At 36.7% G+C, this 17066-nt stretch overlaps 1 protein-coding gene across 1 annotated transcript; it reads right to left on the bottom strand.

Moving 5' to 3' along the window:
* Window positions 1-3510: 3510 nt before the first annotated feature.
* On the bottom strand, window positions 3511-15819 carry LOC120428850 (uncharacterized). Its single transcript, XM_039593973.2, has 6 exons — window positions 15529-15819; window positions 15219-15246; window positions 4762-4818; window positions 4574-4701; window positions 4338-4517; window positions 3511-4276 (listed from the first exon to the last, which is right to left on the bottom strand). Exons 1-6 carry the CDS (start codon window positions 15573-15575, stop codon window positions 3838-3840), a joined length of 879 nt encoding a protein of 292 aa, XP_039449907.1. The 5' UTR covers window positions 15576-15819; the 3' UTR covers window positions 3511-3837.
* Between the last annotated feature and the right edge of the window lie 1247 nt (window positions 15820-17066).

The following is a 17066-nucleotide window of genomic DNA, read 5'->3' as shown; positions in this document are numbered from 1 at the left end:
TACTGGCAGCACGAAACAACCGCGATCGTGGAAGACCCGAGGAAATCTAAATCCGAAGCCGTTGCGCTATCAGCAGTGCCACTCATCGAGAATGCTCAGAAAATCAGACAAGCTATGTTGCTGAAGAACGTATAGACTTGGTGGTAGCGTTCACTAGTAGAGAGGTTCGCTTTGAGTAGTGATTATATCTCCCAATGCACGTTACTCCAATTAGCTCATCGCCCCAGAACGCAGAAGAATTTTTGTTAAAGGTCTGTTTGCTGCGCGATACGACAATGTTATATTTTGCTACTTGAACCTCACGTCCTTGTTAGGGAAGGAGCCTTGAATAGAGTAGAAGCTTCTTTTGGAAGAGGTAGGTGCATAATGCAATTTATTTTTCATGTGGGAAAATTACACAAAAGAAAAAAAAAACACTGCGATTTTGTAAAATCAACGGGAACTCAGTTATTTATTAATTTTCTTATTTCGTGTGAATGATACATTTACAGTGGCCCTCTTGTGATGATTCCCAGCTCGTTTATACATTATCTATCGATTCACTTTGAAAATAAATGCCTCACGTCTTTGTCTCGGTGACACAAAATGATTTCGATAGAGGTTAACTTAGCTTTTATTAGAGCAATTCCAGCTCAAATCAGGAATTTTTCTGATACTTTTGTACCCGACCCTCTCCGATTTCAATGAAACTTTGTAGACATGTTATCCTAGGCCTATATAAGCCATTTTTGTGCATATGGAGCAAATAGTACTCGAGAATAACATTTGAGAAGGGCGTAAGGTATTTAAATATTTTTGTATTCTGTAATTTAAAAATTACTGTATCTCGAAGCCGTTGCGTCGTATCAAAATGGTTAAAGACAAACTTGTAGGAAATTGGACGGGCTTTCTGAAAAAAATACACTGAAACAAAAATACATGCCATATCTATGAGATTTTTTTTTTTTAAGTCTAAAACTTAAATTTGAAGGTGATGTCACGATTTTTTTTCGTTCGAAATTTTTGAGGAAATAGCCTAAAATGTTACTAAAAGACTGACGAAAAATGCAGAATGGTATAACTCTCCTAAAAAAATACAAAAATCATTTACTAAAAATGTTTTTTTGAAAAGTGGTCTAAACGTCAAAATTTTTAAAAACCGGTAGTGGGAATCGATTCTCCAGACAATTTTACATAAAAGTCTCCATATTGACCATTGTCCTATGTCCAATCCTTGGGAAGATACAGCGGTTTTAAAAATAAAAACTAACTTAATCCACCTATGTGGTTGGAGCCTTCCTCACTTATTACCAACAATGGCTGATATGATGGAATTGTACAAAAATTTCATCTATTTTTAAGATCCAGAATAAAAAAGTACATAAATATCACTTAAGTGGCCAAATCTCGAGACAGGGTTGCCAGATCATCAATGTTTTGGACTCGTTAGAAAGGTCTTTTGATAACCTAACAAACAATGGGTCGGATGGTGGATCCGGACATGGTTTACATACATTTAAGTGAGATCCGGCTTCAAAAAAGTACATAAATATCACTTAAGTGGCCATCCCTCGAGACAGGGTTGCCAGATCTTCAATGTTTTGGACTCTTTGGAAAGTCTTTTGATAACCTAACCAACAATGGGTCGGATGGTGGATCCGGACATGGTTTACATACATTTAAGTGAGATCCGGCTTCAAAAAAGTACATAAATATCACTTAAGTGGCCATACCTCGAGACAGGGTTGCCAGATCTTCAATGTTTTGGACTCGTTGGAAAGGTCTTTTGATAACCTAACCAACGATAGGTCGGATGGTGGATCCGGACATAGTTTTCATACATTTAAGTGAGATCCGGCTTTCAAAAAGTACATAAATATCACTTAAGTGGCCATACCTCGAGACAGGGTTGCCAGATCATCAATGTTTTAAACTCGTTGGAAAGGTCTTTTGATAACCTAACCAACGATGGGTTGAATGGTGGATCCGGACATAGTTTACATACATTTAAGTGAGATCCGGCTTCAAAAAAGTACATAAATGTCACTTAAGTGGCCATATCTCGAGACAGGGTTGCCAGATCATCAATGTTTTGGACTCGTTGGAAAGGTCTTTTGATAACCTAACCAACGATGGGTCGGATGATGGACCCGGACATGGTTTACATACATTTAAGTGAGATCCGGATATATGTGAAAACACATTTTTATACATAACTTTTGAACTACTTATCGAAACTTCAATCTGTATAAAACTCGATCTATGGGACCCTAAACCAAGTCGAATGCAACAGGTTCGGGTCAAATCGGTTCAGCCAGTGCCGAGAAACATGAGCTAGTTTGTTGGTCACATACATACATACACACACACATACACACACACATACACACAGACATTTGTTCAGTTTTCGATTCTGAGTCGATATGTATACATGAAGGTGGGTCTACGACGTTTTTATACAAAGTTCATTTTTAGAGCAGGATTATAGCCTTACCTCAGTGAGGAAGGCAAAATGTTGAAAAAACGGGATTTTTGGTGGTTTTTGACAATTTCTATATGACAGACTTGGTTTTTCAGTCTCGTAAATATTTTTACCGGAAAGCTCGTCCAATTTCCCATAAGTTTGCCTTTGACAGCATTTCAATTGGATGTAAGGGCTTACAGATATAAGTTTAATTACATTGCTTATAACTGAAAATAGAATATTTTTTTCAGTGTGGTAGAAACCAGGATAGTAAATTTGATTACGTAAATATAAAAACGATATAAATCAAAAAGCTGTCAAAGGCAAACTTATGAGAAATTGGACGAGCTTTCCGGTAAAAATATTTACGAGACTGAAAAACCAAGTCTGTCATATAGAAAATGCCAAAAACCACCAAAAATCCCGTTTTTTCAACATTTTTATTTTTAAACCCGCTGTATCTTCCCAAGGATTGGACATAGGACAATGGTCAATATGGAGACATATATGTAAAATTATCTGGGGAATCGATTCCCACTACCGGTTTTTTAAAAAATTGACGTTTAGACCACTTTTCAAAGAAACAGTTTTAGTAAATGATTTTTGTATTTTTTTTAGGAGAGACATACCATCCTGCAATTTTCGTCAGTCTTTTGGTTACATCTTAGGGTATTTCCTCAAAAATTTTGAGCGAAAAAAAATCGTGACCACCTTCAAATTTAACTTTTAAACTTAAAAATTGAAAAATGACATAAAAGTGGCGTGTATTTTTGTTTCAGTGTATTTTTTTCAGAAAGCCCGTCCAATTTCCTACAAGTTTGTCTTTGACCACTTTTTGATACGATGCAACGGCTTCGAGATACAGTAATTTTTAAATTACAAAATACAAAAATATTTAAATACCTTACGCCCTTCTCAAATGTTATTCTCGAGTACTATTGGCTCCATATACACAAAAATGACTTATATAGGCCTAGGATTACATGTCTTCAAAGTTTCATTGAAATCGGAGAGGGTCGGGTACAAAAGTACCAGAAAAAATCCTGATTTGAGCTGGAATTGCTCATTATGTCTTTTTTTAACCATATTTGATTAAACTGTCTTTTATTAGAATTGTTTTACAAACGCGAATAAATACAAGTCACAATAAATATAAAAATTACACCATCTCTTTTTTTGATCTTAACTGTTCAACCCACGCACTAGTCGATCTACGAAATTGTCCGACACGATTGATTTAGTGGTTAGTTACTTTGGGAATTTGTTCTCTTTTATTAATTTTCCTAAAACGTGTTTCAACAAGTCTAATCTAACCGACTATATAAAGATATATATATGTGTTTGATTTTCTGTTCTCGATCAGCACCATCTCTGTCTCCTCGGTCCAAGCCAAATCAGCTGATGGACGACTCGTCAAACTTGAGATCCTTGATGTTAGCACCAGTCTCGTTCAGCACCCGGTTCTTCAGCTGTTCGATCTCCGCCAGCAGCTCCTTCGTCTCCAGATCGAGCGACTCGTTCTCCGATTGACAAACCTGCCGGTCCTGGTCGACGTCCCACTCGAGCGAATCCTCCGGCGTTGATATGTGTGAAGAGGACGCGTACGAGCCGGCGTAACTGCGCAGGGAGGGCGTCCCCGGGCCACCGCCGCCGGAGTAGGACTCCCCGTGCTGGAGAGGATGTTCGGGTGTGCGCGGAAGTGCGGTGCGGCGGATAAAGTTGATGCGGTCCTTGCTGCGCTTCAGCGTGGACCACTCCTCGACCTTGAACACCGGGTCCAGCGGGTTGGGGTAGGGCAGCGGTTGGGGGTCGTCCCGAGGCTCGGATGAGGTCCTGAAAGAGAGAGAAAAATTTTAGGATAAACTTCAAGTCGTGATGGAAGCCTTCTACTCACCACGGTCCACCCCCCTGATACCCGTTCGCGTAGTCGTTCTCCCACTCCAAATCAAGCGAGCTGCCCGGCGTGGACGTCATGTCCGTGTTGAGGTCGTGGTAGCCATTCCGGCGCGCCGTCCCGTCCTTCGACACCAGCAGCAGCGAGTGGGCGTCGAGGCACTGCAGTTGAATTTCCGATCTGAAGAATAACAATATTTTACATGTTTACTTCTAAGTATCAGAAATGAACCTTACCCTGATTTCCGACGCTGATTACTACTGTTCCCGCGGTCTATAAAATTATTGTTGTTTTTTGATTTGTTCAGTCTTGAGTACTCCACGTCTTTTCTTTTCCAAAATTTGCTGAAGAGTTTTGGTTTTTCCTGAAAGCGAACGAGCATTAGTGTGGGGAAATCAGATCAAGTAAATTTTAATAGTTCTACCTTTGCTTTTGATTGCTGTTTTTGCGCTTGTCGCGGCAATGTTCCCTCAACCAGCATCTGTTTGAATGTTAAATATAAAAAAATATGGTTCAATGTCTGTTAAAAAAGTATTTTAGAAAATGTTTACTTATTTGTTACACTGAATTGGACAAAAGAAAAAAAAACACTTTGAAATCGATTTCAGGAAAGATGTTCTATCGTGATCATATCGTAATCATAATTTAAAAACCAATTTAAAAAGACATTGAGAGCCTGTATTTGACCCAAAATCGACATGCGATAAGATAGCACGATCACGACAACTTGAGCGATTCCCCCCAAATTCCGGAAATGGATTCATCTTGTATTTTAATAGTTAGCTCAAACTTTTTGGGGACCTTCCCTAAGAAACAAAGAAGCCATTTTGTGTCATTGATTCATCCATATAAGATTTCAAACATTTTTTTTTCCTTACAAAAATGGTATGTGAATATTCGATTTAGTGTATTCGGCAAAGTTATGGGTAATGATGAGGACTATCCAGAAAAATATAGGTAAACGAGTTTTTGCCGAATTTAAAATTAACAAAAAAACACAAAACCCTTATTCTGTCAATTTTAATAATATGGTTTAATTTTAGTAAAAATAGAAATGATACCCAAAATTTTTGATTGCTGCAATTTTTCAGGTAATAAATTACTTTTTTTTTTAATGATTACTGACATATCAAAATTGCTTGATATTGAGCATTGGCCATTTGAAATATTAGTCTTGAGTCCCAAATCTTCACAAATCAGAAATATCAGATAATTTAACAAATACTTCTTTTTTTAAACTGTTTTCGTGAGACTTTTAATACATCAACTTTCCTGATTGTTTTTCTTTTATCCGTTGTATCTCAGCAACCAGAGGTTCAACCTTAAATGTTTTAGGAAATTTTCTGAACTTATAGTTATAGTATAGTCTAAATTATGGTAATTTTGAGAACTTTTTAAAATAAAAAACTGCATTTTTTTACTTCAATTAAAATTTATTTTGCTATATCTCAAAAACAGTGTTCTTCATCTTTATTTGATTCTGATTAAAAATTACAGTAAAAAAACAAAATTGGGTTACATTTATAATTTTTTCAAATATAACATTTAAAAATAATACGTCGGCCAAATTTTTGGCCTTGCTTCTTTATATTCCAATTCAAATGTAGAATAAAACGGATTTTGTGAAAAAAAAATTCACAAAATCAGCCGATTTCGTTATAAATTGCTCACTTCAAAAGGCAAAAAACTTCAAAATTGTTGTGAAAATAGAAGTATAATCAACTCAAATAACTTTGAAATGTATTTTCCTGCATTTAAAATTATATTGAGCAAGTTTGGAATCGATCAAAAATATTTCAAATTTTTATTAAATTTTGTTGTACTCTACCGCAAAAAGTTTTTTTTTCGGCGAAAAAATCGTCAATACTTAGTTGCTAAGAGATTGCCATGCAATGGTTTAAAAACAGGAAATTTGATGTTTTCAAAGTCACATTCCACCATTCTCTTATTCTCTTACAATATTTTAATTTTTTTTGAAAACTTGATTTATTTTTTTGAAAATATTGATTTCGGAAAGATCGGAAAATTTCAGGAATGTTTCATATTTTAACATTGTAAATCGGACCATTAGTTGCTGAGATATCGTCATTAGGTGGGCTGTTTGGAAGAGACTTAGAAAACATCAATTTTCCTGTTTTTAAATTTTTGCATGGCAATATTTCAACAACTAACGGTCGTATCAACAAAGTTCAAAAAAGCAAAATATAGAGAATTTTCTAAGCTATTCTTTTCAAAAGTGGGCAAACATGTGTACTAATTTAAAAAAATAACTGCGACTATTTTCAAAATAGTTACCTAAAAATGGCTTTAACTTGAAAACGATGCACTTTATCAAAATTTCTCTGAAGTACTTTTTGATTGCAAATTTGATTTTACATCGAAAAATGAAGTTGAAAAATGTTTGCGACCAATATTTCGAGTTTTGGATTAAATTAGTATTGATTCAAAAATTCATAACTTGTTCAATGATTTTTTGCACAACCTGGAAATTTGTGAAAATTTGGCAATTGATGTCCCATAAAACATATCAGAAAATGAAAAAAAAAATAATAATGTTTTTTTTTGCTAAAAGACCATCCATAAACCATGTGGACACTTTTTTGGTGATCTCAACCCCCCCCCCCCCTTCGTGGACAATTTCCATACAAAAAAGTTTTAAATATGGAGCGTGGACAACCGCTGAACCTCCCCCCCCCCCTAAAGTGTCTACGTGGTTTATGGATGGTCTCAAATCAAGTTTCAGTGACAAAAAGTTAAATTACAAATCTTTTTTTTTGCCTTGTATCATTTTTTTCAGTGTAATTCTTATCCACATCTACAACTTTGCAGAAGACACCAAAACGATCAAAACAATCCTTCAAAAGATACTACTTTTTGAATTTTCATGTATCATTTTTTAATGAAATTATTTTTTTATGAATATAAAAAAAGAAGGTAACATTTTTTTACTGTAGATACAAAAACGTTGGTAAACAGGAATTTTATACTCTTAAAGTGTCATGAATGAAATTCGAAAAACGGACTGCATTTTCGGATCTTCAACATTTTTTAAGATATAATAAAATGCGTTCCTAATCATAAGTTTTTCGCGTCATTAATTTTTTTTTAATATAAAAATTACCAGGGTTTTTACTATAATTTACTCAACTTCTGTTAGTCAAATGAGGTCAAACAATGATGCATAGTTCGTCGATTCTTGATAACAATACCTATTGAAATGAAACATTAATAAATAGTTTACCATTTTACTCGTATTGTTATATCACATCGGAGAATGGTGTCAGATTTTGTGAAAAACAAATTTGACCGATTCTTAGCGCTTGTTTACCAAGTAGTCATTTTTTCAAGTTGAACTTTGGATGGTTATAATAATTTTTCCTGTTTTCCAACTATTTTAACCACACAAAAAAACATATTTCCACACCAAAGTTCCTGTTCTAAGCATATCTGTGAGCAAAAGTTGTAAAATGTATAAACGCTGGAAATTTTTAATTTTCCCAACTTTTTTAAATAATTACTCAAATTAATGGATGGAATGCAGAAATTTAATCATTCTAAACGGAATTTTATAGTAAAATGACTCTTTTATAAGCCCTCTTATTGACAAAAGCAGATTCTGTAGGTATAAAATTATACAGGACATTTAAAAAGGGGGTATATGGAAGCGTTGTCCCGTCACGAAAAATTACAATTGTTTAGTTTGCAATGGTTCGTGAAATCGGATTTGCATCATATTTTGGATTCTTTTCGTACTCAAAAAACCCTTTAAAATGCTTATTAGAAATCGAAAATTGGTCAAAAGGAACCAGACGCAAGTTTGCGTTGTCCCGTCACGCCAATTTTTTGGTCAAGGCACGAATTCAATAAAGGTGTTCATTTTTCGTGTCTAGAAGCAAATCGTGTAACAGGCCAGTTTTTGATCGATCTAGACTAAATCGACCCTCCTGAATCCAAATTTGCCTGTTGATTTTCCTGAGTCTCAAAGGGAAGCGAGATATTCAAGATGGCGTCTAATATGGCGGCTGAATGGAAAAACCACCATAAAAGGATTTTTAAGTTCAATCAACTAGTCAAATTTAACTAATTTGGGATCGCTGAACTCGGATACGACCTCTTGAATACTTCAAAGTATTCGGGAAATGTGAAGTTCAAGATGGCGGCCAAGATGGCGAACCTAGAATCTTGGAATTTTTCATACAGAAATGTAACAGGCAGTCAACAGGTCAAATTTAATTAATTTGAGGATGCTAAACTCGAGCTTAAGCCATAAAATATTCTTAAGTTCTTAGAACAGTCTGTGCGGCATAATGCCGAATACGGTGACAAATAAATAAATAAGTACTCTGGGAATGCAATTCAAATTCTTAGCTTCGCCATCGCCATATTGACCACCATGTTGGATTGCACATTACCTTAGTACTTTGTAGTATTATATGGCTCATATTCAAGTTGATTAGTTAAATTTGATCCGTTGATTGCCTGTTACACATCTGAAAAAAAAAAACAAATTTTCTAGCTTCGCCATATTGGCCGCCATCTTGGGTTGCACATTCCCTGAGTATTTTGGAATATTCTAGAGCTCATATTCAAGTTCAGCGACCCCAAATTAGTTAAATTTGACTTATAGATTGCCTGTTATACATCTGAAAAAAAACGTTACTTAATCCACCTTTAGGTGGTTGATGCCTTCCTCTCATTTATAGAGTAATTCCAACCCCCCTAAAGTGTCCACAGTGTTTATGGATCTCCGCTAACGCGATCGCAGCACCTAAGAGGTCCTTATAAAAATAAATGATGAGTAATAACACAGACAACAGACGTTTGGGCTCGATTCTTCCCTTGTGTAAATCATTGCTACAGATTTTTTAGTTGTGGCAATCCGTTTGTGGCGCTGCAGTCGCTTTGCCCTGACACATTGCCCGCTGTCAAAATATCGCTTTCCGCCTACTTTCATTTTGTTGGTTTTCAACGTTTGTAATCGTTTGTTCTGGTTCTGGTGTTTGAGGATCGTTTGCACTAGAAATCCGGTGAAGGAATCTGACGCGCCGGGGAGAACATTCAAGATTCAGGCCTTTGGTATGGCGACGAGGGTTCGCCGGAAGTGAACATCTCAGACTGCGGCCAGATTCCAATCACATGTGGATACAGCCGCAGGTCATTTTAAACGACAAAATCCGGTCGTGGCGCCATTTTTGAGCGGGCTCATGTTCGCGGAATAAACACAATCTCATAAACAAATTATAAAATTGTCCTATAACCGGGACCACGCTGGCCACACGACAGCCGGTCGTCGCGCCGGAGATCACGATAAGTGACCATAGGGGGATGGCGTCGCTATTTTTAGACCCCGTTTTCCACTTTTTCTCATCGAAACCGACTGCTTTATCGACTTAATTTTGCTGGGCGAGATAGGACGCCGTCTATTTTTAGACGATGACTCAGCACTTTTCCACTCTTGCACTTAAAAAAACCAGATGGCAGCACGATGTAACGCCACGTCCCTATTCGAACGTGAACTCGGCTGACGGCGCCGATGACATCCAGACTTTACCGTGTCAAACCTTGCTGTTTTTCCTTCGACAGATCCGGATTGTTTCGTTTCTGGTTCCGAATCTTTTATCCTCCAAGAAACGCTTGCCCATGCTCCCGATTTTCACCGGGTCTCCTCCTTCTTTTCGCTCACCTTTGTTGGTTTTGTTTATAAACACAACCAGCAAGAATTTGACAGCCTCAAGCGCGGCCTTGGTTGCTGTGTTTAAAAAAGCATCAGATTAGACTATTTTTTAAATATTGATAATTAAATGAAAAAAAAACTTCCATGTGCTCGTAAATCGTGTTAATTAATAATTAAAGTAGATTTACTATATCATAAAAACTTAATCTTTACCTTTTTATTTTTTTTTCGAAAAATTTAAATAAAATATTTTTTAAACATTTTTGGGTGATGCATTTTCAAACACACCTTCTCAGAAAACCATCATGGCTGCTTTAGAGAGTGGCAATAGGCTAACAGATGGCGCTAGTAGATTAGCAGGATGCGGCAGCCATGTTTTTACACACGATTTTCAAATTATTTTGTTCTAGCCGCTACGTCTGTTGTCTGTGGATCAGACCCGATCATTTGAGGTTATGTGAATTCAGAACTGCTTGTAAGTTTTGTTAGGTAAGTCAGATCTTGAAAATTCTTAATCCACAAGAAAGGTCATTTCAGAACCTTTCTAAAAATATATAATATGACAGGTTTTCATGCAAAAACCACCCTTTTTGCAAATTGTGAAATTTATATGCAGCAGTTTTTTAAGCATAACTTTTGATGTACTTTACGAAATCTTATAAATTTCAATAGGGGCTTATGGGACCCCAAGACGAATCGAATGAGGCCAATACGGTCAAAATCGGCTCAGTCAGTGACGAGTTATTCCAGTGACATTGATTCGGTACACATGTCTACATACAGCCAAACACACAGACATTTGCTCAGCTGGTGATTCTGAGTCGATATGTACAAATGAAGGTAGGTCTAGGAGGTCTAATTAAAAAGTTCATTTTTCGAGTGATTTTATAGCCTTTCCTCAGTAAGGTGAGGAAGGCAAAAATCTAATTTTCTAGCTTCGCCATATTGGCCGCCATCTTGGATTGTAAATTCCCTGAGTATTTTGGATTATTCTTTGGCTCATATTCGAGTTCAGCAATCCTTAGGTGAATTTGACCTCTTCATTGCCGGTTACATTTCTTTATAAAATATCGAATATTCTAGCATCACCATATTGGCCGCCATCTTGGATTGCACATTCCCTGAATACTTCGGAGTTTTCTAGGAGTCATATTCAAGCTCAGCCACCCTAAATTAGTTAAAGTTGACTAGTCAGTAGAGATTTTCACAATTATTGCTTCATTTCGTGACGGGACAACGCGAGCAAAACCCTCATTTGCAAAATATCTGCGTTGTCCCGTCACGAAAAAAGTACCTGTCAAATCAATAAAATTTTACGAAATTGGGTGATCCAGGAAGCAAAATCTTCGTTTTTCATTATAGAAACAACTGTAGAAAAAGGTTTTTTTTCAAAAACTTAATAGGAGAGCAGATTTCTTCACTTTTGTGTATAAAAATTAAAATGATCCAATTGTACGATGTTGTCCTGTCACGCTACATTTGTATATCACTTGACTCAAACTTTGTGTTTTCAAATGTTTGCTGGAGTGAATCTTATTGGAAATTTGATGTACTTTCCAAATTTGTATATATATTGGTACCCACAGATTTTAAAGTTATCAGCAAAGAAATGAAAACATATGCGTACAAACGTTGTCCCGTCACGAAAGAATCGGTCATTAGTAGTTTTACATCAGAACTGGTGCATTTTTCATCAGTTTCTTTTGAATATCACATTTTACAAATGTTTTGATAACATTACTAAAAAAAGCTATTGTTCAACAAACCATCCAAAATTAAACTTTTTTCTGTCGATCAATTGCACAAAATTGTATATCATGCTGAGTTTTTGAGAGTCAATTTTGGTCAAAAGTGTACCTAATCATTAAACAGTCAAATTTAACGGATTTGTTCTACGGGTATGATTTTTTTTTGGCAAAGTTACCTTTAGATTTGAAAGGTTGTCAAACAACTTTTTGAACTGAATTAATTTTCATTGAAAAGAATCTGCGAAATTGCAATATATTGTATGGCTTATCCTAATACATGTTTTCAATGAAAATCTTGATGTAAGCCATACCGGTTGAATAATGTTTAAATAATATCAATTAAATCAAATCAACCTCGATTTACGGTTAGAAATCTTCTACAGTCATCGCTCATATTCGGAACAGTTTACAGATCGGCCAATGTTAAAAAAGTCATAGCAAATCGGTAATTGAACTTAATGAATCGCTTTTACCTTCATTTGAAAGCTTTTCATGCGATCTTTCGAATGCTGTATCGAACAACTGCAAATTTGAACTCTTATATCAAGTTTTTGAAGAAAAACTTGGACCCTCGAAATCCACAAATTCAGAACACTTTTTTCTTACGGATGTAAACAAACTTTGGATCTCTCCAGGAGTACATATTTGTAACAAAATAATGACTTCACACACTGCAACCAGTGAAACTAAAGCTTAGTGATATCCATGGTCTGATAACTTTTTTTGTTAAAATATCAGTTAAATTCAGGTGTTTCACAATTGTGGGAGGCACAATAGCATCCCACAATCATGGAATAGGCAGTTTGGAGGCAGTGTTTTGCTGCTCTGAATAAAATAGTCTCAAAATGCAGTTTTTGTTCAAAATTAACTACTTTTACTAGTGAAACAGCAAGAAAATGTCCAAATAAAGGTACTAAAAATAGTAGAGTCGAGAGAAAAGCTGCATTTGGCATGCTATTGACAAATTATCACAAAAGTGTTCCGAATATGTGGAATGACTGTAGAACAAAAAAAAAATACACGTTTAAACTAAACGCTAATCACCGAACCATGACCAAAAAAACTCCTTAACCCTCTTTAAAAGTGAACGTCGTCGTTGGCCGATCACAGCCTTGAAAGTGTATACATTAAATTCCGCACTTCGTGTATGACCGAACCGACCAATCACTTTCATTTGCATGCAAAGCTCATTCTCACACACCCCAGGCACTAGAACTTTTTCGACGCCATCTAATGATTATTATTATGATTGAATCGCCCTCCCTCTTTCCCTAGGGGAGCAAAAATGCTAATTGTACCTGTTTGCTATACGAGGTGCGTGTACGTTAGCCTGTCCCATTTTGAGGTCATGTCGAGGAATTTCAGGTGCTCACTTCTTAAATGGTAGATTATGATGTTAGGAACAATGTTTTCTTAGACAAGAAAAAATAATAAAATACTTTCTCGCACCCCCTAGTCGATTTACTGAAAAAAGTCACTTTTTTGAACAAATTTTCTAAAATCGCTTGGAATCAATACAAAAACTGTTTCGATCAGGTGTGTATTATCTTCAAACGATAGGTTTTTGTCCATAGATTAAGATGCACTATCAATATTGGACCAAAATTTAAGTTTTTGGACTCTCCCAGGCGGATTTGTGTCGAAAAAATCGCATTTTTTCGAAACTTTTTTCAGAAATGTTCATTTAATTTAGGGTAGCCTATTTTTCCCAGTAAAACCAATACATGCAACTTGTAGGAAATTTTATGGCGAACATTTTTTCCTCTGAGAAAATGCAATTTCGACACTCCAGAGCCGAGATATTTGAGTTTTAGTGAGGAAAAAAGTGCCAATTTTCAAAATTTCTCAGAATTCAGAAGCAAGGCCTACTAATTACACGATGTAGCAAGCATATGTCTCAAAGGTCAGGATATGCTTTTTTATAGTAATTTTGGCCGCTGAATCCGAATCTGAAATCAAATTTCGTGTAAACAGTGATGTTTTGGAGCTACACCCTTTTGGAATGTTATTTGCGTGTTTAAGAGGCAGTTTTTGTAAATATTGCTCCGTTTGTTCTAGAGGTCGTATCGAGGTGCTCCGATTTGGATGAAACTTTGTGCGTTTGTTTGTCTATACATGAGATGAACTCATGCCAAATATGAGCCCTCTACGACAAAGGGAAGCGGGGTAAAAAACATAATAAATCTTAAAATTAAATTGCTCGCATTTTAGTAAAACTTCATCAATTCCCACTCTCTTAGATGCATTCGAAAGGTCTTTTGAAGCACTTCAAAATGAGCCATAGACATCCAGGATTGGTTTAATTTATTCTCATAGCTTTTGCAAATTACTGTTAATTTTTTTTGCAGCAACCTCCAACACCCATACTCTTTTAGTTCAAAAGTTAGGGAATTTCATGGACTATAAGCCTACGGTAATAACTTTTTGGCCAATCGCAGTTTTTCTCATAGTTTTTCGATTTTTCTATAACAAACATTTTACAACGTTAGTTATAGTCCTGTAGGCATCCATAGCGGCTCTTTTTAGTCCCACTTTTGTCATATTCGAAATCCTTGGAAAATTCAAACTTCAATGTTTTACCCCGCTTCCCTTTGTCATAGAGGGCTCATATTTGGCATGAGTTCATCTCATGTATAGACAAACAAACGCTAAAAGTTTCAATCAAATCGGAGCACCTCGATACGACCTCTAGAACAAACGGAGCAATATTTACAAAAACTGCCTCTTAAACACGCAAATAACATTCCAAAAGGGTGTAGCTCCAAAACATCACTGTTTACACGAAATTTGATTTCAGATTCGGATTCAGCGGCCAAAATTACTATAAAAAAGCATATCCTGACCTTTGAGACATATGCTTGCCATATGCTCGTGTAATTAGTAGGCCTTGCTTCTGAATTCTGAGAAATTTTGAAAATTGGCACTTTTTTCCTCACTAAAACTCAAATATCTCGGCTCTGGAGTGTCAAAATTGCATTTTCTCAGAGGAAAAAATGTTCGCCATAAAATTTCCTACAAGTTGCATGTATTGGTTTTACTGGGAAAAATAGGCTACCCTAAATTAAATGAACATTTCTGAAAAAAGTTTCGAAAAAATGCGATTATTTCGACACAAATCCGCCTGGGAGAGTCCAAAAACTTAAATTTTGGTCCAATATTGATAGTGCATCTTAATCTATGGACAAAAACCTATCGTTTGAAGATAATACACACCTGATCGAAACAGTTTTTGTATTGATTCCAAGCGATTTTAGAAAATTTGTTCAAAAAAGTGACTTTTTTCAGTAAATCGACTAGGGGGTGCGAGAAAGTATTTTATTATTTTTTCTTGTCTAAGAAAACATTGTTCCTAACATCATAATCTACCATTTAAGAAGTGAGCACCTGAAATTCCTCGACATGACCTCAAAATGGGACAGGCTAGTGTACGTACTTCCAACTCAAACCTTAAGGACTCACCTCATACTGGCTATCACTGGCGCTCAGCCTTATTTTTTTGTTAATCCGGTTCCGCGATTGAGATTTTTTTTTCCACGTCCGGTGAACGGCAACAGGATTAACAGCAAACAAAAAAGAAAAGGAAAATAGAGAAGAGGAAAAGTAAGGAAATGTGCCGGAAAAGCGGGTTTTCCGCAACCACAAAGGAAGCAGGGGTTAAAGGGAGGAGGGCGCCCGCAGCACGCAAATGAGTTATCGATTTTGTACTGCTCCGGCTTCCCCTGTGGGCTTCAGGATTGGACCTGCAACCAGGTCCAAAGGGCCATATTACCGAGCTTGGTTCTCCTCCGAAAGGCATCCTTTGAGGCAATTTCCCATCGTGACGCAGGACCCGAGCGAGAGGAAGTTCTGGGATTGTTGGGCCAATTGTTTGCTCAGATTGGCCCCACCTTGCCCATCGGAGGCCGGAGTTCCGCGGATTCCCGGCGGGCTTGCGGGGGTCGTCGATTGTGACAAAGATGATTCAGCGCCACCACCTCCAACATCGGCAGCATCGTTGTGGGCGAGAGTGTTTTTCACCGTAAGGATTTTCCGACACGGCTTCACGCGAAATTTTTCAACGAGCTCAACTCGAAATCACTTCCGCGACCACATTGGGTTCCGATTGCCATGCACACTGTATTTACAATTTTTCCAACTGGGCACTAGTCAAAAATCAAAAGAAAAAAACAATCCTGCACTGCAAACCTAAACGTAGAACGTGATATGAATCAATAAATGGGAAAGGTTTCCACCTTGTGACTTGGCTCACCTCCCTGGCAACCGAACGGCAGTGGTGGCACAGTGGGATAGTTGGGATGGTTAAAAGTCGTCGATCAACGATTATTATTTGTAGTTTTGATTTGGCTGGACATTTTAGGGTACTTTTTCTGTAGCTGAATAAGACATTTTGCATCATTAGGGAGCGTTCTTTTATTACGTAACGCAGTTATGGGGGGAGGGGTACCGACGTCTGTAACGAAATGTTACGAAAATTGATTTTCAAAGTTCCAGAGAGCAAATTTTAAGAATTTTCTCAGCTTATAAATAATTCAGGAAATATTTTTTATACTTGAAAAAATTACTTGAAACTACGAAACTGTATACCTAACAGTAGTTATAACTTGGAAATTGACCACTTTCAAAAAGAAAATGTTAATATATTTGCCAAAAATACGCCTCTTTAACGCACTATGACTCAAAAAATGTCGTTTTAAGTCGCCTAAAACATAGCAAAAAAATAGAAATAAAAATATAGGTATTTTGAAAACTCAATTTTTAGTAAAAAAAAATACTTTTTCCCCGTTTTCCAAAAAATCCTAATCATAATCTAAAACTTTGCCGAAGACATCAAATTCAATTCAATTCGGTTTTATTGGTGAATAATCAAGATACAATGAGTTATTTTGAAGTGCATAACAGAGTTTTGGAGTTCCTTACAGCTGTGTGTTGCATCATAATCCATTTAGGAACAATTATTTCTTTAACTAAGGCACTAGCAAGAGTAAGAAAAAACTATAAAAAAAACTTACAGAAATTGCAAAGGAAAGGGGATAGAGGAAGAGAAAGCTTATATCTAGATCACAGGTAATTTATCCTTTGTAGATGTGTTTGATCATCAGTTCCCCAAGGGCCAGGAATTGTTCTGCCTTGTTCCGGCAGCTCCGAAACCGCGTCATCATCTCCCCCGCGAGAGCAAAGAACTCCGGCAGGGTGAAGAGATCTTCCCCGGTGACTTCTTGCTGGGCCGTACTGCCGCTACCGGCAGCGACCACGCTGGCGAACGAACGCCCCCAACCAGGAGGGAACGCTGAGTTTTCCGCTGGAACC

Source organism: Culex pipiens, chromosome 2 (assembly GCF_016801865.2).
Source record: "Culex pipiens pallens isolate TS chromosome 2, TS_CPP_V2, whole genome shotgun sequence".
NCBI classification, from domain to species: Eukaryota; Metazoa; Arthropoda; class Insecta; order Diptera; family Culicidae; genus Culex; species Culex pipiens.
The sequence above is the reverse complement of the archived record's forward strand: the minus strand, read 5'-3'. Positions and strand labels throughout refer to the sequence as shown.